The sequence below is a fragment of the Pan paniscus genome, chromosome 18 (assembly GCF_029289425.2).
Source record: "Pan paniscus chromosome 18, NHGRI_mPanPan1-v2.0_pri, whole genome shotgun sequence".
Classification (NCBI taxonomy): Eukaryota; Metazoa; Chordata; class Mammalia; order Primates; family Hominidae; genus Pan; species Pan paniscus.
The window spans coordinates 28,740,614-28,763,171 of NC_073267.2; the positions used below are offsets into that span (position 1 = coordinate 28,740,614).

General features: G+C 50.5%; 1 protein-coding gene across 13 annotated transcripts in view; it reads left to right on the top strand.

The window, feature by feature from the left end:
* Window positions 1–21,693, top strand: part of IL4R (interleukin 4 receptor) — a 95,076-nt gene extending 73,383 nt beyond the window's left edge. For all 13 annotated transcript variants that reach the window (XM_034951120.3, XM_034951121.3, XM_063597402.1 and 10 more), the window contains 7 exons: window positions 1,802–1,953; window positions 3,407–3,558; window positions 9,452–9,608; window positions 12,719–12,818; window positions 15,821–15,899; window positions 17,672–17,721; window positions 19,165–21,693. In XM_034951120.3, coding sequence (XP_034807011.3) covers window positions 1,802–1,953; window positions 3,407–3,558; window positions 9,452–9,608; window positions 12,719–12,818; window positions 15,821–15,899; window positions 17,672–17,721; window positions 19,165–20,743 — 2,269 coding nt within the window. In that variant the 3' untranslated portion in view covers window positions 20,744–21,693. The remainder of the gene's footprint in view (window positions 1–1,801; window positions 1,954–3,406; window positions 3,559–9,451; window positions 9,609–12,718; window positions 12,819–15,820; window positions 15,900–17,671; window positions 17,722–19,164) is intronic.
* The last annotated feature ends 865 nt before the right edge of the window (window positions 21,694–22,558 follow it).

Here is a 22,558-nt window from a genome sequence, read left to right on the forward strand (position 1 = left end):
GGTTCCCTGGGCTACTTCATGGTGCACAGGATGCTTCGTTACACTGCTGCCCAGGACATAATCACGTACACAAGACACACAGTTACGGGGCAGACTGGGGATATACGGCACACCAGCATGCAGGGTTCACCAGTAAAGGTGGTATTCCATGATTATTCTAAGGTAGATGGGCTGTGCTTTGTTTCCATTGGCTTAGTCCAGGGATTGGCAAACTATGGCCCGTGAGCCAAATCCGGCCCACTGCTTGTTTTTGTAAATAAAGTTTTATTGAAACACACTGGCTGCTTTTGTGCTACATCAGCAGAATTGAGTAGTTGTAACAGAAACTGCATGGCCCTCCTTTATGTTTTTTTTGTTTGTTTGTTTGTTTGTTTTCTTTGAGACAGTGTTTCACTCTTGTTGCCCAGGCTGGAGTGCAGTGGCACAATCTCGGCTCACTGCAACCTCTGCCTCTCGGGTTCAAGCGATTCTCCTGTCTCAGCCTCCCGAGTAGTTGGGATTACTGGTGCCTGCCACCACACCCAGCTAATTTTTTGTATTTTTAGTAGAGACCGGTTTTCACCAAGTTGGCCAAGCTGGTCTTGAACTCCTGAACTCAGGTGATCCACCCGCCTCAGCCTCCCAAAGTGCTGGGATTACAGGCATGAGCCACTGAGCCCGGCCTCCTCCTTTATCTTAATTGAAATAATTCAGAAATGGAAAGTCAAATACTGCATGTTCTCACTTATAAGTAAGAGTTAAATAATGTGTACACATGGGCATTATTCCATGTACCATGGAATAACAGACATTGAAGACTTGGGAGGGTGGGAGAGGGGTGAAGGAAGAGAAGTTACTTAATGGGCATAGTGTACACCGTTTGGGTGACGGACCCACCAGAACCCCAGACTTCACCACTATGCAGCATATCCAGTGAGAACAGATCTGGGGCTTGCCATCAAAATTGCACTTGTAAGGCCGGGCGCTGTGGTGGCTCGCGGCTGTAATCCCAGCACTTTGGGAGGCCGAGGTGGGCAGATCACTTGAGGTCAGGAGTTCGAGACCAGCCTGGCCAACATGGTGAAGCTCCATCTCTACTAAAAATACAACAATTAACTGGGTGTAGTGGCGCACACCTGTAATCCCAGCTACTAGGGAGGCTGAGGCAGGAGAATTGCTTGAGCCCAGGAGGTGGAGGTTGCAGTGAGCCGAGATCACATCACTGTACTCTAGCCTGGGTGACAGTGAGACTTTGTCTCAGGAAAAAAAACAAAAACAAAAAACAAAAAACTTGTACCCCCTAAATTTATACAAATAACCAAAAAAAAAAAAAAAAGGAAATTGTGTGGCCTTTGAAGTCCAAAATATTAACTATCTGGCCTGTTACAGAAAAAGTTTGCAGACCCCTGGCCTAGCCCATGAGACGTGGGTTGGCTGTTAAGGTGGAACATTGGAATTATCCTACGATGGCCAAACTGTGCGATGCAGAGCTTATGTTGTTCTAAATTAATTAGTGCCACCGGTTCTTCCCTTTCATGGGCTTTCAGGTACAAGCTAAGTCCCAGGACCAGGGCCAGCAGCTAGGCAGGTGTGAGGAGCATCCTTGGTGCATGTGGTAAGAGGCTGTGGCCAGCAAGAGAGGCAACCCTAGTCGGCTGCCCCAGCACACCCTGGCCGCTCCCAAGCCCCCAGATCTGTCCTCACATCCGTGATCGGGAAGCTGGAAGAGTCTGATGCGGTTCCTGGAGGCATGTCCCGGACATAGCTGTGGGGCCCAGCCAGCCTACGGGTGACCAGCCTAACCCAGCCCCTGTGTCTGCAGAGCCCACACGTGTGTCCCCGAGAACAACGGAGGCGCGGGGTGCGTGTGCCACCTGCTCATGGATGACGTGGTCAGTGCGGACAATTATACACTGGACCTGTGGGCTGGGCAGCAGCTGCTGTGGAAGGGCTCCTTCAAGCCCAGCGAGCATGGTGAGCAGGGCGGAGTGTGGCAGGGGTGGCTGGGTGTGTTCCCACAGCTGCCTGGGCTGAGGGTGGGGTGGGCAGGGGAGGAGGTGGGGTCACAGCAACAGCAGGAGGAAGCCACCTGTATTTTCCCAAATCTGATGGGATTCCTGCCCCTGCCTGGGCCTCAGTCCTCCCACCTTTGAAACAGAGCTGGTCGCAGTAGAACACCAAGCCCCCTTCAGCCCAGCTGTTTCCACCCCTGAACTTAAGTGCCCAGGAAGGTGTATTGAGATGAGGTGTGCTTGCTGGAAGGCATGCCTGCTGCTGATTGAAAACCGAACTGGGAACAGTCCTTCCATTCTGTGTCCACTGGTCAGCTGCTGCGGCTTTGGATGGTCTTGACCGTGGAAGGCTGACCTTCTTCTGGTACCCGGAGTCCCTGCAGGAATCCCCCTTGAGCTTGCTGGGGTGTGGTGACAGGAGTTTAAAACATGCGTTGTATTCCAGTGATGCATGATATGACATGCATCACAGGAATATAAACCTGAGGTCTCATGGATAGGATTGCTTCAAAGGAGACCAAGTTTTAAAACAGATGAATCAAAATAAAGAAAAATACTCAGTAAATCATCATAAAGTACAGAGATGTGGCCAAAGGTGTGAAGGATGCAGCTGTAAAAGCTGAAGTTTGAGGCCGGGTGTGGTGGTTCACGCCTATAATCCCAGCACTTTGGGAGGCCGAGCCCGGCGGATCACCTGAGGTCAGGAGTTCGAGACCAGCCTAGACAACATGGTAAAACCCCGTCTCTACTAAAAATACAAAAAATTAGTCTGGCATGGTGGCAGGTGCCTGTAATCCCAGCTACCTGGGAGGCTGAGGTAGGAGAATGGCTTGAACCCAGGAGAAGAAGGTTGCAGTGAACTTAGATCATGCTACTGCCCTCCAGCCTGGGCGACAGAGCGAGATTATGTCTCAAAAAAATACAAAATAAAAATAAATAAAAATAAAAAAATTTTTTAAAAGGCTGAAGTTTGGGTTACCTTGGCTCATACACTTTGCCTTCACTGTAGAAAGGTGGTTAGTAAAGACCAGGCGCGGTGGCTCATGCCTGGAATCCCAGCACTTTGGGAGCCCAGCGCAGGCAGATCACTTGAGCCCTGGGCTATTGAGGCTGCAGTGAGCTGGGATTGTGCCACTGCACTCCAGCCTGAGCAACAGAGTGGGACCCTGTCTCAAAAAAGAAGAAAAAAAGGGTAATTAATAAACACTAAAGTTCTATGTAGAATTTTAGCAACATTATCGTTATTATAATCTTCTTTGCTATGGCTCTGAATCTGTGTGGTGCTCCAGAAGTATGCTACGGAGGTTTTGTCGACCAAAAATCTGGGTGGTGGCTGTGGTTTGTAGGCCGGGGCGGGGCTGGGTGATGGGGGAGTCACTGCGTAGATCCTCACATAGAGGCTGCTTCTCCCGCAGTGAAACCCAGGGCCCCAGGAAACCTGACAGTTCACACCAATGTCTCCGACACTCTGCTGCTGACCTGGAGCAACCCGTATCCCCCTGACAATTACCTGTATAATCATCTCACCTATGCAGTCAACATTTGGAGTGAAAACGACCCGGCAGATGTGAGTGGGCATGCTTTGACGTTTTTCTGTGACCTCTGGGGAACAGGGTGGGTGACCAGCAGAGGCCCAGTCCCTGGAGCCAGGAGCCTGGGAGGCAAGCCCTAGGGCTGGATAGCAAATCCCAGGAGCTAGAGACCTGGCTTCTCACCTGGCTCTGCCCTAGGCAAGTCCCTTTGCTTCCTGGCCCCCCACCCCTCACATCACAGAAGGGGAGTTATCTCTGCACGCCGCTCCTCCTCTGTAAAGGTAGGGCTGTGGGCCATGTCTGTGTTTCCCAGTTTGGGGGACACAAGCGATCGTAGGTGGCACATCGACAGCTCACTTGAATAACCCTATTATTGGAGAGAATAATACTGACTCAAGAGACAGTGACCCGTGTCAGTTCCCTTTTGAGGCCAACCGGTTAAGGAGGAAGTCCCCGTAGAGCTGACTCGTTTACTAATTCCTCTTAATGAAGAGAACAGAGGCCACACCCCAGGCTTAGATTTTCCCAAGAAAACAAGATCAGTTTGTTGGTTGTTCCCCATGGAAGCTGGTCCTGACATTCCCTTCACAGTAGTGTTGGTGGAGTTTTTGTTGTTGTTTGTTTTGAGACAGAGTCTCACTCTGTCACCCAGGGTGGAACGCAGTGGCGTGATCTTGGCTCACTGCAACCTCCGCCTCCTGGGTTCAAGCGATTCTCCTGCCTCAGCCTCCTGAGCAGCCAGGACTACAGGCACCTGCTACCGTGCCCAGCTAATTTTTGTATATTTAGTAGAGATGGGGTTTCACTGCGTTGGCCAGGCTGGTCTCAAACTCCTGACCTCAGATGATCCACTCGCCTCGGCCTCCCAAAGTGCTGGGATTACAGGTGTGAGCCACCGCACCTGGCCAGTGGAGTTCCTTCTTAAGTACATGTATTGACATCTTTAAAAAGGGCGAGAGGATTTACAGGAAACTATCAGGTCAATAATGGCAGGGGCCGTCCACAGTGGGTGGCTGAGTCCCCCTATTTTTCTGCTGGTGTGCGGGGAGGTCATTTCCTGCCACCCATGTTTCCCCACCCTGAATCCACCTTCCTCACATTCCCATTGGAGGGACAATCTCTGGACATATGGGACCTGGGGTCCCACAGGGCTGCATTCCAATGCCTGCTCTGCCACTCGCCAGCTGTGTGATGTTGGGCATATCCCATAACCTCTTTGTGCCTCAGTTTCCTCATCTGTAACACAGGAGTGACAAGAGCACCCGCCCACAGGGCTATGACAATACAAGGTGTGTGATACAGATGAGCTCCCCTGTTTGGCCCACATGTGTCCTAAAAGCCATGTGCCCTTTCTCTTGAGTGCCCCAGGCCACAGAGATCCCCATCTGCCCGCTGTCCCACACACTGGTCTGTCATTTGTTCCTTGAGGTTTGTGAGGGCCGGCTCTGTGCATCCCAGGGGCCCAGGCTGGGCCTGGTTGGCTCTCAGGGAGCAGGCACCCGCCACCTTAAGCTCCCATGCTGGTGTCTGTCGCTGCTTCCTCTCAATCTGGCCAAGCCAGGGGTGTCGATTTATATCTCTCAGGTCTGGTTTCCCCTTTGGCACTGGGCCAGGTATGGGGAAAGAGCAGGAATGGGGCAGTTGGCTCACACAGCAGAGGCTCAGAAAGCGGGGGGCATGGGGGGAAGGAGTGCACAGATGCTAGAGAATGGGGCAAGTTTTGTTTGGTCAGTAAATCTCCTTCTCATGCCCCAGGCCTGTGCAAGACTTACAGAGAGTCCCAAGGATGGGCTGGGGGGAAGAGAAAGGTACCACCTTCAGAGTCCAAAGATATGTTATTTAATATTTTCATATTTCTAGATATGCCTTCAGGCATGGCTGGATCCAGCTTCTAGGAACCTGTCCAGCTCTGCGCCCTGCTTTATTCTGTACTGGCTTCGTTTTTAGGCAGGCTCTTCCCTCATGTAGTGGCAGATATGCCTACTAGTTGCTCCAGGCCTACATCCCAAAGCCACAGTGGGAAAAGGGTTTTTTTTCTTGACGGTTCTAATAAGAGTCCTAAGGCTGCTGCTCAGTGGCCTGGCTTCGATCCTGTGCCAGCCTCTGAACCAATCACTGGCTGTGGGTGGAGAGAGGGTGCTGGTGGAGGGCCCTGCTTGTCCAGGGAGGAGTCACATACCTGCCTCTAGGGCTGCAGGTGGGCTCAGCTCCATCCAAACCAGATGAACTGAAAATAAGGCAGGAGTGGCTTCCCCAGAGGAAACTGGAGAAGAGGAAGCAGGACTGTGCTGGCTAAAATGCCAGCCAGGTTTAAGACCTGGCACCAGATGCCAGTCATGGGATTGGATTGGTCAGCATGCCTGGGCTATGGCTTAGGGGTATGTTGGTGCTCAGGGATGCCACAGGCCTCCAGATACCAGGTCTGAGGCAGAAGAATGAAGTCCAGCTTCTCTTGTGGGTGGAACAGTGGCAACTGAGATACCCCATCTCTCCCTTCCCAAGAACAGAGCTGAACATAAAGAATTTAGTGATTGGCCAGAGCTTGGCCACATGCTCCCCTCTGATGAATGATAGGCCAGGCAATGGGATTGGCACAATTGGCTTAGACCAATGAGGGTTGGCCCTGGAGTTGCAGGCAGTGGAGTTCTGTCCTAAGCAGTGGGCACCTAAACCTGATGGCATAAAAGCTGGGCGGGTGTCCACCTGCATCTGCAACAGCACTGCAGATGCCAGCTGTGGCTCATACTGAGTGGGATAAATTCCAGAAAGAAACATTAGGAACTTACTATAGAATTTTGGGGCTAGAGCTACTCATTCATTCCCCTAGATAATTTCTAGGCAAGGTTCCATAGTGGAGGGGGAGTTTTGGCTTGGGCATTGAAGGATGCATAGGAGTTTTCTAGATGGGGAAAGAAGGGAACGGTAGACCAGGCAGAGGGAACTGCATGATAAAAGGTTTATGGGTGTGAAAATTCATGGAATGTTTGAGGATTATGGGGTTGGGGGATGTGGGAATATGTGTAGCGAAAAAGCACCAAACAAAGCCAAAAGTTTAGTTAGAGCCCTGAATGCCTGCCTCATAATGGTTTCCATATTTTATATGCCTACTATGTGCCAGGCACATTGCTCAGGGTCACACAGCTGGAAATGGCAGGGCTGAGTTTTTGTTGTTGTTGTTGTTGTTGAGACAGAGTCTCCCTCTATCACCCAGGCTGGAATGCAGGGGCGTGATCATGGCTCACTGCATCCTTGACTTCCTGGGCTCAGGTGATTCTCCAACCTCTGCCTCCCAGGTAGCTGGGACTACAGGCACAGGCCACCACGCCAGGCTAATTTTTTGTATTTTTAGTAGTGACAGGGTCTCGCCATGTTGTCCGGGCTGGTCTGGATCTCCTGGCTCAGCCTCCCAAGGTGCTGGGATTACAGGCTTGAGCCACCGCATCCAGCCCAGATCTGAGATTTGCACCCAGTATTTGAACTCCCAAGCCTGTGCTCTTTTTCCTCCCATGGACATTTCTCTCAGAGATGGTCTCCCAAACACCTGTCCTTCTTGTTAAAAAACAGACAAACCGCAAGTAGTTCTTTGGAAGCTCAGATTTCTCTTTTGTTTCTTAGTAAAACATTTCCCAGTTCCCAGCTCCCTTCCAGGGTGTAAGATTTCTTCGGTAACTTACATCTAGCTGTTGCTTCTTGTTTGCTCATGTTTAGAAAGAAAGACAAAAGGGAGTGAGAATTTTCTGTCTCTTCCCCAATCTCCCCACAACTCACACCCCACCCTCAGCTCCCTCTGTAATAGGAAAATCTCTGAACTCTCTGTAGTTGCTCCAGCAATCTTTTGGAACTTTGCTTCTTTCTTGTGAAAAAACCTCCCCTTGGCTCACTTTGCACCAGGTTTCCCCAAATGTGCTTCCAACCACAAGCAGAAATGGAGCTGCCAGGAAGAAACTGCCGGGGGCTGAGGAAGAGGAGAGGGAGGTGCATAGCCCTGGATCTCACAGGGAGAGGGGTGACAGGATGAGAACTCAGGTTGCTCACTTGCCATCAGGGTCAGTCATGAATATAGCGTTCATGTATCACTTTTTAAAGCTTTTTTGAAGGGTAAAAGTAATAGTTACACAAAATAAAAACACAAATGGTACAAAAGGACTTAGAATGGAAACATGTTTCTCTCCCGACTCCAGCCTCCTGTTTTTCTTCCCAGAGACTGACCACTGCTGTCTGTCTCTTGCCAGAAGGGAAAGGGAGGCAAGGTTAGGGCAGGCAGAGGGCATGTGCATCCTTTAGAGAGAGCTTATGTCTATACAAGCAAATGTGTGTGTTAATTCATCGCTGTCTTAGTTTTCTATTGCTGCATAATAATGGTACTACCAGCTTCACAGCTTTAAACAACACCCATTTATTATCTCACAGTTTCTGTGGTTGGGAGTCTGGACATAGCTTAGCCAGGTTCTCTGCTTTAGAGTCTCGTGAGGCTATAATCAAGGTGTGGGATGGGGCTGCAGTTTCATCTGAGGCTCAAATGGGGAAGGGTCACTTCTAAGCTCATACAATATTGGTGACATTCAGTCCCTGGCAGGCTGTTGAACTGAGAGCCTCAGTTTCGTGCTGGCTGTTGGTTGTAGTTAACCCCGAATTCCTTCCCATGTGCCCTTTGCAAAGCCATCAAGGCAGAGAGACTTGCCTTGCAAGTAGGATATTACAGTCTTCTGTAATATAATCACATCCATGAAATCCTCTATATATCCCATCACCTTTACCATATTCTGTGGGTTAGAAACAAGTAGCAGGTCCTGCCCACACTCGAGAAGACCAGATGACACAAAGATGTGATTCAAAGTGGGGATCATCGGGGCCATCTTAGGTTTGTCTGCAGTGATCACTGTGCCATCTCTCTCTCTCTCTTTTTTTTTTTTTTTTTTCGAGACGAAGTCCCACTCTGTCACCCAGGCTGGAGTGCAGTGGCATGATCTCAGCTTACCACAATCTCTGCCTCCCAGGTTCAAATGATTCTTCTGCTTCAGCCTCCTGAGTAGCTGGGATTACAGGTGCCCGCCACCACACCCAGCTAATTTTTGTATTTTTAGTAGAGACGGAGTTTCACCATGTTGGCCAGGCTGGTCTTGAACTCCTCACCTCAAGTGATCCACCCACTTCGGCCTCCCAAAGTGCTGGGATTACAGGCATGAGCCACCATGCCCAGCCCCATCTCTCTTTAAAAAACAAACAAACAAACAAAAAAACATAAAAAGAAGCAGAGAACACATACACATCTGCATCTTCCCTTGTTTACTTAACAATAGATCTTGGAAGTCACTTCTCAGTAGAGGCTAGGTTGGGCAGAGCATTGGATTCTAGGCCAGTGAGTTTGGACTTGACCATGGAGACATTAGGAAGCCCATGAAGGACAGAGAGAGATGCCTCGACCCTGCCAGTCCTTTAGAAAGATCACCCAGTGCTTTTTGTATACCAAACCCTATTTGAAATACTTACGTATATTAACCCATTTCCTTATCACCACAACCCTGCGGGAAGGGAGATAGGCACTTTTATTATCTTCATTTTGCAGATGAGGACATTGAGGTCCAGAGAGGTTATGTCACTTACTTAAGGTCACACAGCCAGGAAGTGGTAGTAGGGACTCTTACCCTTGTTTTACAGATGAGATTGAATTATCTCACGAAAACTCAGAAAGGTTAAACAACTTGCCTAAGTAACATACAGCTAATTAATCGAGGAGCCTGACCCGTGTTGCTCTAGCCTGGTCACAGTTACAGAGGTGGCAAGCAATGGCCTGAACAGGACGAACAACCAAATACCCAGGCTGGTGGCTCTTAAACATGGTGGGGTCAGCTAACGACAGCAACCAGGGTGGGCACTGGTGCCCCTCGCCCCCGGCTGGTGCCCTAACATCTCCCTTTTCTCTACCAGTTCAGAATCTATAACGTGACCTACCTAGAACCGTCCCTCCGCATCGCAGCCAGCACCCTGAAGTCTGGGATTTCCTACAGGGCACGGGTGAGGGCCTGGGCTCAGTGCTATAACACCACCTGGAGTGAGTGGAGCCCCAGCACCAAGTGGCACAACTGTGAGTATCAAGAGGCCTAAGCAATGGTAATCTCCACTCTCCATTCTTCCCCTGTGGCCAGACACTTCCCCTGGCTGAGTCTCTGGGCTTTTATATCATAGGATGCCTCTAATGGCAATCCTGCCATTAGATACACCTGCCATGGTGTATCTGCCAGGTAGGCAGGCTAGGCTGCAGTAACAAACAAGCCCACAATTTCCATGGCTTAACACTATAGGAATATATTTCTTGCTCACGTAACAAGCTAACGTGAATGTTGCTGGTTTGTAGGTGGTTTCCCTCCCTGTAGAAATCTGGGGAGTGAGGTTCTTTCCATCTTGTGGTGCCATCATTCTCCAGGACAAAGATTCTTAACTGTTTTTGTGTCCTGGTTTCCTTTGGCAGCCTGGTGAAGCCTATGGACCTCATTTCAGAATATTTTTAAATACATAAAATCCCAGCCTGGGCAATATAGTGAGACCCCCATCTGTACAAAAATTAGCCAGGCATGGTGGCATGCACCTGTAGTCCCAGGTACTGGGAAGGCTGAGGTGGGAGGATCACTTGAGCCCAGGAGTTTGAGGCTGCAGTGAGCCGTGATCGTACCACTTTACTCCCACCTGGGTGACAGAGCAAGAGCCCATCTCTAAAAATAAATAAATACAATGAAATAAAATAAAATAAATAGAACTACAGAGGAAACTAATTGTATTGAAATGCAGTTATAAAACATTTAAACACATTTTTAATCTAGAGATATATGTGCTTCTTAAGATCTATAAATAATAAGTTCTAGGGGTAGCTCGCATAAATACTGTAATTTCAAAGTAGATAAGCATAAATAATACTTTATGATACTGAAATTGTGATGTGATATGAGAATAGCTGTGAGTTTTGTTTTGCTGGGGACAGGATCACTGATGCTGTCATTACTGGGGTCTCTTCCCTCCATTCTTTTTTTAAAATTGTATTTTATTTTATTTTTAAAATTTTAAAATAAATAGAGACAGGGTATCACTATGTTGCCCAGGCTGCTTTTGACCTCCTGGGCTCCAGTGATCTTCCCATCTTGGCTTCCCAAAGTGCTGAGATTACAAGTGGGAGCCAGTGTTCCTGGCCCCTTCCTCCATTCTTAATGGAAGGAGATGCTAGGTGTGAGAGGTTAGGGAAAGTAAAGATGTAATTTCTTTCCCATCCAAGTTCTCAGACTCCTGAATTCTACCTGCAGCCATGTTGGTCCATCAACCCCAAGTGAAGAATCCCTGCTCTAGGGCCCCACCATTGTCTGTATCCAGCCAGCAGAAGAGGCGTGATGGTGTGGAGATCACATCTGCTTCTTGAAAGCAGACAGCCCGGAAGTGGGCCGCATCACTTCCTCTCAAATTCTATTGGTGAAAATGGTCACATGACTACACATAGCCACAAAGGAGGCTGGGAACTTTCTCACTTGGAACCTACATCCCAGAAACAACTCTTTTCAGTGAGGTATCCCACAGGTCTTTCACAGTAGAAATATTGATTATCTCACATAAAATGAAGTCTTACAAATGGACCTACTGGGTTTTGTACAGCAGCCAAGTGATATCTCTTCCCTTCTGCTGTCTTCCCTTCTGCCATCCTTCACATGGTGGCATTTTATCCTTAGACTTGCCACCCATGCCCTCAGGTTGGCTGTTGCACACTGTCTTACATAAAGCAGGAAGGAAAGGAAAGGCTGCTACGAGAGAGTGTACCTTGTGCATCTCTCTTTTTTAATCAGGAAGCAAACATCTTTCTAGAAGCTTCCCTAGCAAAATTCCCCTTACATCTCATTGGCCAAGACTGTTACATGTTACATGGTTACTGTTATTACTTGCTCATTGCAAGGAAGACTGGGAACTCAAATGCCTGGAAAAAGGAACAGGATAATCGTGATTGGCTCAAGCCTTAGGGTGGGCATGTCTCCCTGACAAGGGAGAGAGGAAAAAGCTGTTGAGTGAAGAAGACTGCTTCAGTTTCCCCATCTGTATAATGGGAGGAGTAAGGGCTGTTGTGAAAACTCAATGAAAGAAGATTCTTCAACGTGGTAGGTGCAGTGGCAGCTGGCAGTACCCTGACCCTGCCACCGCACAGCCCTCTCAGCATTGCTCATCCTGCACTGTGGATATCAGTTGAGCCACGTGTCTCCTGCCCTGGGCTGTGAGCTCCATAGGCAGGGTCTCCATGGCTGTATCTCCAGAACCCAGCACAGAACCAGGTGCTTGGGAAAGTTTTGAATTGATTCTCATCTGCCATTGGCCTGGGGAAGGGAAATAGCTTGTATGAAACAGATAACAATGTATGGGACCCTCACTCATTATTTCGCAAATATTTGCTGAGTTCCTCCTACATGGCTAGCCCTGTGCTAGACACTGGGGAATCGGCGATGAACAAAGCAGATAGAAATCCCCACTCTTGTGGAGCTGACATTCTGGAGGGAGAGACAAAAAGCAAACATATAAAGAAAGAAAGAAATCACATGGATCTGGATGACAGTGAGTGCTGGGAAGAAAATAAAAGCAGAGGAAGGGGATGGAGCGATGGGCGGGGGGCAACGATAGGGAGGGTGTCGGGGAAAACTTTTTGGAGAATGTGACGATGAAAGTGAACAAGGAGAAGTCAACCGTGTTGAGATGATGGCAGCTAATGATGTGGACAGGCCACTCTGTTCTGAGTGCATTATCTATTGATTCATCATGTCATCCTCGCAACAGCCCTGCACGATCAATTCTGTCATTAACCCCATAGTACAGATGAGGATGCGGAGGCACAGAGAAGATAAGGGACTTGTCCTGTGTCACACAGCAAGGAGCCATCCGGCTCCTAAGTCGGTGCATTTGACTTCTGTGCTTCCGGAAAGAAAGAGCAGCAAGTTTAAGATCTGGAGGTGGCACTGAGCTTTGGAGGAGCAGGGGGCAATGAGGTGGCCGGTGTGACGAGGACTCAATGTGCAAGAGGGAGAGTGGCGGGGAGATGAGGTGGAGGGGTGGTCGGCGGTCAGATCGTGGAGGGTCTCGGAGGAGGGTCCTGACCCTGGGTCTCCAGTCCTGGGAAGTGGAGCCCAGGCTGTACCATGGCTGACCTCAGCTCATGGCTTCCCCTCCCACTTCCAGCCTACAGGGAGCCCTTCGAGCAGCACCTCCTGCTGGGCGTCAGCGTTTTCTGCATTGTCATCCTGGTCGTCTGCCTGTTGTGCTATGTCAGCATCACCAAGTGAGTCCTGGGCCCAGTGCCGCCGAGCAGTCCCTCTGGAGTGCAGGATGGCAGGGACTTGCCCCTCTAGTCTGCCCCTTTGCAGTCCTCTCAGTCAATAATACGTATTTACTGAGCAGCTACTACACACCTTGAGAGTAGAGCTGAGAACATATCGACAAGGACCCCACTTTTTGCTTTTTTTTTTTTTTTTTTTGAGACGGAGTCTCACTCTGTCACCCAGGCTGGAGTGTAGTGGCACGATCTTGCCTAACAGTAACCTCCGCCTCCCGGGTTCAAGCAATTCTTCTGCCTCAGCCTCCAGAGTAGCTGGGATTACAGGCGCATGCCACTATGTCCGGCTAATTTTTTGTATTTTTGGTAGAGACGGGGTTTCACCATGTTGGTCAGGCTGGTCTCGAACTCCTGACCTCATGATCTGCCTGCCTCAGCCTCCCAAAGTGCTGGGATTACAGGTGCGAGCCACTGCACCCAACCAGGACTCCACATTTCTAAAACGGGCATCCTACTGGGGAGACCGAAAATACGTATCAATCACAAACAGGTGGTTTTCCATAGTGACCCACTCTCTGAATGCACTAGACCAGGGTGGAGGCCAGAGATCTTCTGGGGTGCTTTTTGCAAGGGGGACCAGGATAAGGCTCTCCAAGGAGGGAAAATTTGAGGGGGGCCCTGACTGGGGAGAATGAGCTGGCCAGGGATAAGCAAGATGGAGTCATCCCACATCCCCTTACAACGCTGGGTGCCTGGGCAACTGGGGGCATTTGGGGGCATGTGGTAGGAGCCAGAGGAATTTGCGACGATTGCCCTGATGGAGTCAGGAGACCTGGGTTTGAATCCTGGCCTTGGAGCTTGGTAGCTGGTGGCCGACAAGTTGCTGAAACCCCTGAGCCTGGGGTTCCTGCTTTGCAGATTGACAGTGATGGTGAGAACATATTTCATCAGCCAGAAGAGGCCGAATCACAGTAAAGGCTGAGGGAGGAGATGAGTGGCGAGTGGCTGGGAGGTGGTGGAAGGAGCCTCCAGAGAGCTCTTGCCAGCCCTTGGAATCATGGTGTCTCAGAGCCTCAGTCCTCCCATCTCTGAAATGGGACCAGCAAGCTCAACCTCACTAAGTCAGGATTAGAGGTGGCTAAGGATTATTAACATGACTGATGAAAGTGCCCACTCTTGGCCCAGCACACACTAGGTAGGCAGGGAATGCAAATTCCCCTCCATATCTTGTCACTGATGCCTCCAAGCAACCTTGAGCTGATCGCCTTGCTCTGAGCCTCAGTTTCCCCATCACCTGTACCTCTTCCCACTCCCCATCACCATATCCCAGCATGCCAGCCTCTTTGCTGTTCTTTGTCTTTGGTTTCTTGTTTCATTCTGTTTTTTAGACGGGGTCTCACTCTGTTACCCAGGCTGGAGTGCAGTGGCGCGGTGACTGCTCACCGCAGCCTCCAATTCCTGGGCTAAAGTGATCCTCCCATTTCAACTTCCAGAGCAGCTGGGACAACAGGCGCATGCCACCACACCTGGCTGATTTTCTTTTTTAAATTTAATTTAATTTTATTTTTTGAGACAGAGTGGAGTCTCAAAAACCAAGCTGGAGTGCAGTGGTGCGATCTCGACTCACTGCAACCTCTGCCTCCCGGGTTCAAGCGATTCTCCTGCCTTAGCCTCCCGACTAGCTGGGATTACAGGCGTGTGCCACGACACCCAGCTAATTTTTGTATTTTTAGTAGAGATGGGGTTTCACCATGTTGGCCAGGATGGTCTTGAACTCCTGACCTCAAGTGATCCACCCACCTCGTTCTCCCAAGGTGCTGGGATTACAGGCATGAGCCACTGTGCCTGGCCAATTTTCTTACATTTTGTAGAGACTGGCTGTCACTTATGTAGCCCAGGCTGATCTTGAACTTCTACCCCTTTATCTTTATTCATGGCACTTATTACCATGAATGAATGACCTCATATAAGCATTTCTTTCTTTTTTTTTTTTTTTTTTTCTTTGAGATGGAGTCTCACATTGTCCCCCAGGCTGGAGTGCAGTGGCGCGATCTCAGCTCACTGCAACCTCCGCCTTCCAGGTTCAAGCGATTCTCCTGCCTCAGCCTCCTGAGTAGCTGGGATTGCAGGCGCCTGCCACCATGCCTGGCTAAGTTTTGCATTTTTAGTAGAGACGGTGTTTCACCATATTGGCCAGGCTGGTCTCGAACTTCTGACCTCAGGTGATACACCTGCCTTGGCCTCCCAAAGTGCTGGGATTACAGGCGTGAGCCACCATGCCTGGCCTCATATAAGCATTTCTGTCTCCATTTATCATCCATCTGCCCCTCTTGAAGGTCAGTTTCACCAAGGCAGGCATCTTTGTCTCGTTCACTGTTGTGGCCTCAGGGCCAGGCACAGTGAGTCAAACATAGAAGGTGCTCAATAAATATGTGTTTATTTATTGAAACCATGGGCAGAGGCTAATTCAGAAGCGGTCTGAGGACCTTACCTCCCAGTGATGATGCACCATGGCCCCAGGCAGGCCAGGAAGAGAGAAGGGTTGTGTTTCTCCGTAGGTCCCCCAGCTTCCCAGGCTATCCCAGGCCATTCCCTGGTCATTTGCCCTCAGCTGCTCTGAAAAAGGGATTGTTGAGGGGAACCTAGAATCCTCTCTCTGCAGTTTGAGTCTTTCCTAATCCCCTGGGGTCTCATTCCCACTGAGGACACAGGTGGCCTCCTCAGGAACTCTGTGCTGGGTAACAGAATGCGGGAGTGTGAACCTGGCTTTGCCACCTACCAGCTGTCACTCCACCTCCTTGGGCCTCACTCTCCTCATCTGTAGAATAGGGTTAGCAGTAGAATCCATGTAACCAGGTTAGAGTGATGAGTCAGTGGTTTGACCTCCAGAAACTAATCAGCCTGATCTCTGACGCCAAATAAGTATTGGTGATAACGACCACTTTTATGGGAGGAGCGTTCACCTGTCAATAATTCAGAGATCAACACCTTTTCCTTTTGTTTTTCAGGATTAAGAAAGAATGGTGGGATCAGATTCCCAACCCAGCCCGCAGCCGCCTCGTGGCTATAATAATCCAGGATGCTCAGGTAGGAGTAGGCGTGGATGAGGATACGTGGGACTGTGTACATGAAGAAGTGTGGTTCAGAACACCTGGGCTGTTAAGGACCTTCACTGGCTTCTGGAATGGCAAATAGACAGTCAGGAGGGTTGCAGGGGAGACAGAGGCAGAAGCCGAATGAGGTCATTAGCAGACCAGAGGCTTTCCCGCCCTTCCCCTTGGCAATCCCAGCCTGGGGTGGGCTTCTCTGGGGTTGGTTTCCTGTTTTTTTCCCTCCCCTTGGGAGAATGACCCTTGGGTCATCATCACTGTGTCATTCCCTGGGGAGGTGCCAGTACCAGGGCTAGAGGCCAGAAGGAGAGGAGGAAGGAGAGGGTGACAGGCTTTCTGTGTCTTCTTCTTAAGCATAGGAAACCGCCCCCGAAGCACCAGCAAATCTCTTCTGGGTTCTCACTGGCCTGAAATGTATCCCACCCCTAAGCCAGGGGTGGAGTCAGCTTCCCCAAGGCGATGGTCCTGTGGGTGAGTGGGTGGGGTTTGCCTGAGCAAGATGAGAGTTCTCTAGGAAGGAGAAAGGGGGATTATAGGTCCTGTCTAGAAGAGAAGGTCTGAGGGTCCTTGCTTTTCCAGGGACTCTGGAATCTAGTGGTGTTGGCTTTGAATCCTGACTCTGCCACTCACTGGCAGTGTGGACTTGAGCAAGTTGCTTAATTCTCTGAGCCTCAGTTTCCTCTTGTGGGTTATAACAGTGTTTACCTGGTAGGGCAGATATTGGAATTTATTGAGACAATACATATAAAGTGCATATTCCAGCCTCTTGCAAATACCAAGTGCCGTTTATGTATCAGTTAGTGTTTGCTGTGTAACAAATGACCCCGAAATGTAGAGGGTTACAACAACTTTATTTAGCTTATGCTTCTGCAGGCTGGCATTTGGGGCTGGGCTCAGCAGTGAGGGTGGCGGGGGAGGCTGGGCTGGGCTGGGCTGGGCAGATCTGAATTGAGCTGACCCGTCCCCGTAGCCTCCCTCCGTGTCTGACAGTTGGCTTTTTTTTTTTTTTTTCTTTTTCTGAGACGGAGTTTTGCTCTTATTGCCCAGGAGTGCAATGGCGTGATCTTGGCTCACTGCAACCTCCGTCTCCTGGGTTCAAGCAATTTTCTTGCCTCAGCCTCCCAAGTAGCTGGGATTACAGGCATGTGCCACCACGCCAGGCTAATTTTGTATTTTTAATAGAGATGGGGTTTCTTCATGTTGGTCAGGCTGGTCTGGAACTCCTGATATCAGGTGATCCACCCACCTCAGCCTCCCAAAGTGCTGGGATTACAGGCGTGAGCCACTGCACCCAGCCTAGTTGGCTGACTCTTACCTGGGACAGTGCAGGTGCCTGAGCCATGTGCCTCTCACTCTCCAGCAGGCCGGCCCAGGCTTGTTTACAGAGTGGCTCAGTTTTCAAGGGTGGGAAGTCCCAAGGCTTCTTGAGGCCTAGGCGCAGCACTGGCATGATATCACTTCCATCACATTCTATGGGCCCAAGCAAGTCCCAGGGCCAGTGTAGATTCAAGGGATGGGAGGAGATTCAGAGCACTCCTCTGTGGCCACTTTTGCCGTCGACCACAGTCCCTGTAAATATTAGGACAATGTAATTAATTCCCAGGAATCTGAGGCTCAGAAAGCGTAAGTGACCTGTTGGACTTCTGATCTGTGTGATGTCGAGGCTTGCACCCCTTCCTGAGCATTGCAGTACTCCAGGCCGGGCTGCAAGGCCACTCTGCTCTTTCATTGGCTGTCTCTGTATTTTAGGGGTCACAGTGGGAGAAGCGGTCCCGAGGCCAGGAACCAGCCAAGTGCCCGTATGTATCTGAACTTAGGTCACAGCCTGCATGCATTGGGAAGGTGATAGAATTGGAGAGGCAAGCCCCTAGCTCCATGTCTGCCTTCTCTTCCCTGCATTCGGTAATTGCCCTGTGACATTAGCCTTCAAGGGACGGCAGGAGGAGGGGTGTTCTGGAAACGTGGACTGCTGGCCAAGCCCCCTGAGTTTCACTGGTGTGTCAGGTACATGGTGATACCCCTTGGGAGTGCTGTTATAGTTAACAACCAGAGCAGCCGTGCCTGTTGTTAAAATCTTGACCTAATTGTATACTTGTCGGCAAATAGCCACTATCCTGAACACTCCCCTCCTTTTTTTTAATATACAGGATCTCAACTCTGTGGCCCAGGCTGGTGTGCAGTGGTGCGATCATAGCTCACTGCACCTTCAAACTCCTGAGCTCAAGTGATCCTCCCATCTTAGCCTCCCGAGTAGCTGATACTACAGATGTGCATTACCACACCTGGCTATTTTAAAAGGTTTTTGCCTGTAATTCCAGCTACTCAGGAGGCTGAGGCATGAGAATCACTTGAACCCGGGAGGCAGAGGTTGCAGTGAGCGCAGATTGTGCCACTGCACTCCAGCCTGGGCGACAGAGTGAGACTCTTGTCTCAAAAAAAATAATACCAAAAGAAGTTTTTGTAAAGACAAGCTCTCGCTGTGTTGCCCCGCCACTGCGGCCTCCTTAGCTTCTTCCCTGGGGCCTGCTGGACCTTTCCATACTCCAGAAACTAAAGGGGGTCCAGGACCCTGCTTCAACCCTAGGATCCCGCATCTTTTTTTTTTTTTTTTTTTTTTTTTTTTGGACGCAGGGTCTTGCTGTGTCCCTCAGGCTGGAGTGCAGTGATTCACTGCAGCCTCAAACTCGTGGGCTCAAGTGATTCTCTAGCCTCAGCCTTCTAAGTAGCTGGGACTGCAGTCATACACCAACATGCCCAGCTAATTTTCCTTTTTTTTAATTCTTGTAGAGATGTTTGAGACAGCTTGGGCTCTGTTGCCCAGGCTGTTCTCAAACTCCTGAGCTCAACCGATCCTCCCTCCTCAGCCTCCTAAAGTGCTGGGATTACAGGCATGAGCCACCGCACCCGGCTTCCATATCCTTTCTAATTGGTCATGGCTTGGGATAATGGTGTTGCTTTTAATTATCATCATCCATAAAGACTTTTTCTTACTCAACAGATCTGAGCTTGTATTTGGTGCCCAGGACATATGCTGGGTTCCCGAAATCCCAAAGACACAGACCCTACCCTCAGGGATTTCTCATTCTAGCAACATAGACTGATCAATGACTGATTATAACGTTAGAAGGCATGTCTGCAGTAGACAGCCATCAGGACATGGTGATTTCAGGCTGGGCTTTGAAGAATGAATAGGAGTTTTTCAAGTGTCGAAACCGAACCCTGACCAAACTTTGCTTTTGCAGACACTGGAAGAATTGTCTTACCAAGCTCTTGCCCTGTTTTCTGGAGCACAACATGAAAAGGGATGAAGATCCTCACAAGGCTGCCAAAGAGATGCCTTTCCAGGGCTCTGGAAAATCAGCATGGTGCCCAGTGGAGATCAGCAAGACAGTCCTCTGGCCAGAGAGCATCAGCGTGGTGCGATGCGTGGAGTTGTTTGAGGCCCCGGTGGAGTGTGAGGAGGAGGAGGAGGTAGAGGAAGAAAAAGGGAGCTTCTGTGCATCGCCTGAGAGCAGCAGGGATGACTGCCAGGAGGGAAGGGAGGGCATTGTGGCCCGGCTAACAGAGAGCCTGTTCCTGGACCTGCTCGGAGAGGAGAATGGGGGCTTTTGCCAGCAGGACATGGGGGAGTCATGCCTTCTCCCACCTTCGGGAAGTACGAGTGCTCACATGCCCTGGGATGAGTTCCCAAGTGCAGGGCCCAAGGAGGCACCTCCCTGGGGCAAGGAGCAGCCTCTCCACCTGGAGCCAAGTCCTCCTGCCAGCCCGACCCAGAGTCCAGACAACCTGACTTGCACAGAGACGCCCCTCGTCATCGCAGGCAACCCTGCTTACCGCAGCTTCAGCAACTCCCTGAGCCAGTCACCGTGTCCCAGAGAGCTGGGTCCAGACCCACAGCTGGCCAGACACCTGGAGGAAGTAGAACCCGAGATGCCCTCTGTCCCCCAGCTCTCTGAGCCAACCACTGTGCCCCCACCTGAGCCAGAAACCTGGGAGCAGATCCTCCGCCGAAATGTCCTCCAGCATGGGGCAGCTGCAGCCCCCGTCTCGGCCCCCACCAGTGGCTATCGGGAGTTTATACATGCGGTGGAGCAGGGTGGCACCCAGGCCAGTGCGGTGGTGGGCTTGGGTCCCCCAGGAGAGGCTGGTTACAAGGCCTTCTCAAGCCTGCTTGCCAGCAGTGCTGTGTCCCCGGAGAAATGTGGGTTTGGGGCTAGCAGTGGGGAAGAGGGGTATAAGCCTTTCCAAGACCTCATTCCTGGCTGCCCTGGGGACCCTGCCCCAGTCCCTGTCCCCTTGTTCACCTTTGGACTGGACAGGGAGCTACCTCACAGTCCGCAGAGCTCACATCTCCCAAGCAGCTCCCCAGAGCACCTGGGTCTGGAGCCGGGGGAAAAGGTAGAGGACATGCCAAAGCCCCCACTTCCCCAGGAGCAGGCCACAGACCCCCTTGTGGACAGCCTGGGCAGTGGCATTGTCTACTCAGCCCTCACCTGCCACCTGTGCGGCCACCTGAAACAGTGTCATGGCCAGGAGGATGGTGGCCAGACCCCTGTCGTGGCCAGTCCCTGCTGTGGCTGCTGCTGTGGAGACAGGTCCTCGCCCCCTACAACCCCCCTGAGGGCCCCAGACCCCTCTCCAGGTGGGGTTCCACTGGAGGCCAGCCTGTGTCCGGCCTCCCTGGCACCCTCGGGCATCTCAGAGAAGATTAAACCCTCATCGTCCTTCCATCCTGCCCCTGGCAATGCTCAGAGCTCAAGCCAGACCCCCAAAATCGTGAACTTTGTCTCCGTGGGACCCACATACATGAGGGTCTCTTAGGTGCATGTCCTCTTGTTGCTGAGTCTGCAGATGAGGACTAGGGCTTATCCATGCCTGGGAAATGCCACCTCCTGGAAGGCAGCCAGGCTGGCAGATTTCCAAAAGACTTGAAGAATCGTGTATGAAGGTGATTGGCCCCACTGACGTTGGCGTAACACTGGGCTGCAGAGACTGGACCCCGCCCAGCATTGGGCTGGGCTCGCCACATCCCATGAGAGTAGAGGGCACTGGGTCGCTGTGCCCCACGGCAGGCCCCTGCAGGAAAACTGAGGCCCTTGGGCACCTCGACTTGTGAACGAGTTGTTGGCTGCTCCCTCCACAGCTTCTGCAGCAGACTGTCCCTGTTGTAACTGCCCAAGGCATGTTTTGCCCACCAGATCACCATGGCCCACGTAGAGGCCCACCTGCCTCTGTCTCACTGAACTAGAAGCCGAGCCTAGAAACTAACACAGCCATCAAGGGAATGACTTGGGCGGCCTTGGGAAATCGATGAGAAATTGAACTTCAGGGAGGGTGGTCATTGCCTAGACGTGCTCATTCATTTAACAGAGCTTCCTTAGGTTGATGCTGGAGGCAGAATCCCGGCTGTCAAGGGGTGTTCAGTTAAGGGGAGCAACAGAGGACATGAAAAATTGCTATGACTAAAGCAGGGACAATTTGCTGCCAAACACCCATCCCCAGCTGTATGACTGGGGGCTCCTCGTATGCATGGAACCCCCAGAATAAATATGCTCAGCCACCCTGTGGGCCGGGCAATCCAGACAGCAGGCATAAGGCAGCAGTTACCCTGCACGTTGGCCCAGACCTCAGGTGCTAGGGAAGGCGGGAACCTTGGGTTGAGTAATGCTCGTCTGTGTGTTTTAGTTTCATCACCTGTTATCTGTGTTTGCTGAGGAGAGTAGAACAGAAGGGGTGGAGTTTTGTATAAATAAAGTTTCTTTGTCTCTTTATTTTTTATGTATTAACCAAACATACCTCCAGACACTGCTGTGAGTGCTGTGTCTCTGTTAACTCCTGGAATTCACCCATCCAGAGGAACCAGGATGCAAGAGGTTAAGAAACTTGCCATCTGGGTTTGGGTTCCCCAAACAAGGATTCAAATAGTTGATTTAGGAAGTAATCCCAGGAAACCCTGCTAAGGTAGTGGGGAACTGAGGCAGGGAAGGACACAAACCAAGAAAGTGTTACCTGAAAGGGGTCCAGATCCAGATCCCAAAAGAGGGTTCTTGGATCTCATGCAAGAATTCAGAGCGAGTCCATAGAGTCAGTGAAAGCAAGTTTATGAGGAAAGTAAAGGAATAAAAGAATGGCTACTCCATAGACAGAGCAGCCCCGAGGGTTGCTGGCTGCCTATTTTTATGGTTATTTCTTAATTATATTCCAAACAAGGGGTGGATTCTTCATGCCTCCCCTTTTTAGACCATATAGCGTAACTTCCTGATGTTGCCATGGCATTTGTAAACTGTCATGGCGCTGTTGGGAGTGTAGCAGTGAGGACAACCAGAGGTCACTCTTGTTGCCATCTTGGTTTTGGTGGGTTAGAGCCGTCTTCTTTACTGCAACCTGTTTTATCAGCAAGGTCTTTATGACTTGTATCGGTGACGACCTCCTGTCTCATTCTGTGACTAAGAATGCCTTAACCTCCCAGGAATGCAGCCCAGTAAGTCTCAGCCTCATTTTACCCAGCCCCTCTTCAAGATGGAGTTGCTCCAGTTTAAATAAACCTCTGACAAAAGGGTGAGTTATTCAACAGATTACCAGCATGAGCAACTGATGCTTACCTGCTGGGGATCTCTGGAAGACCGTGCATGGCAC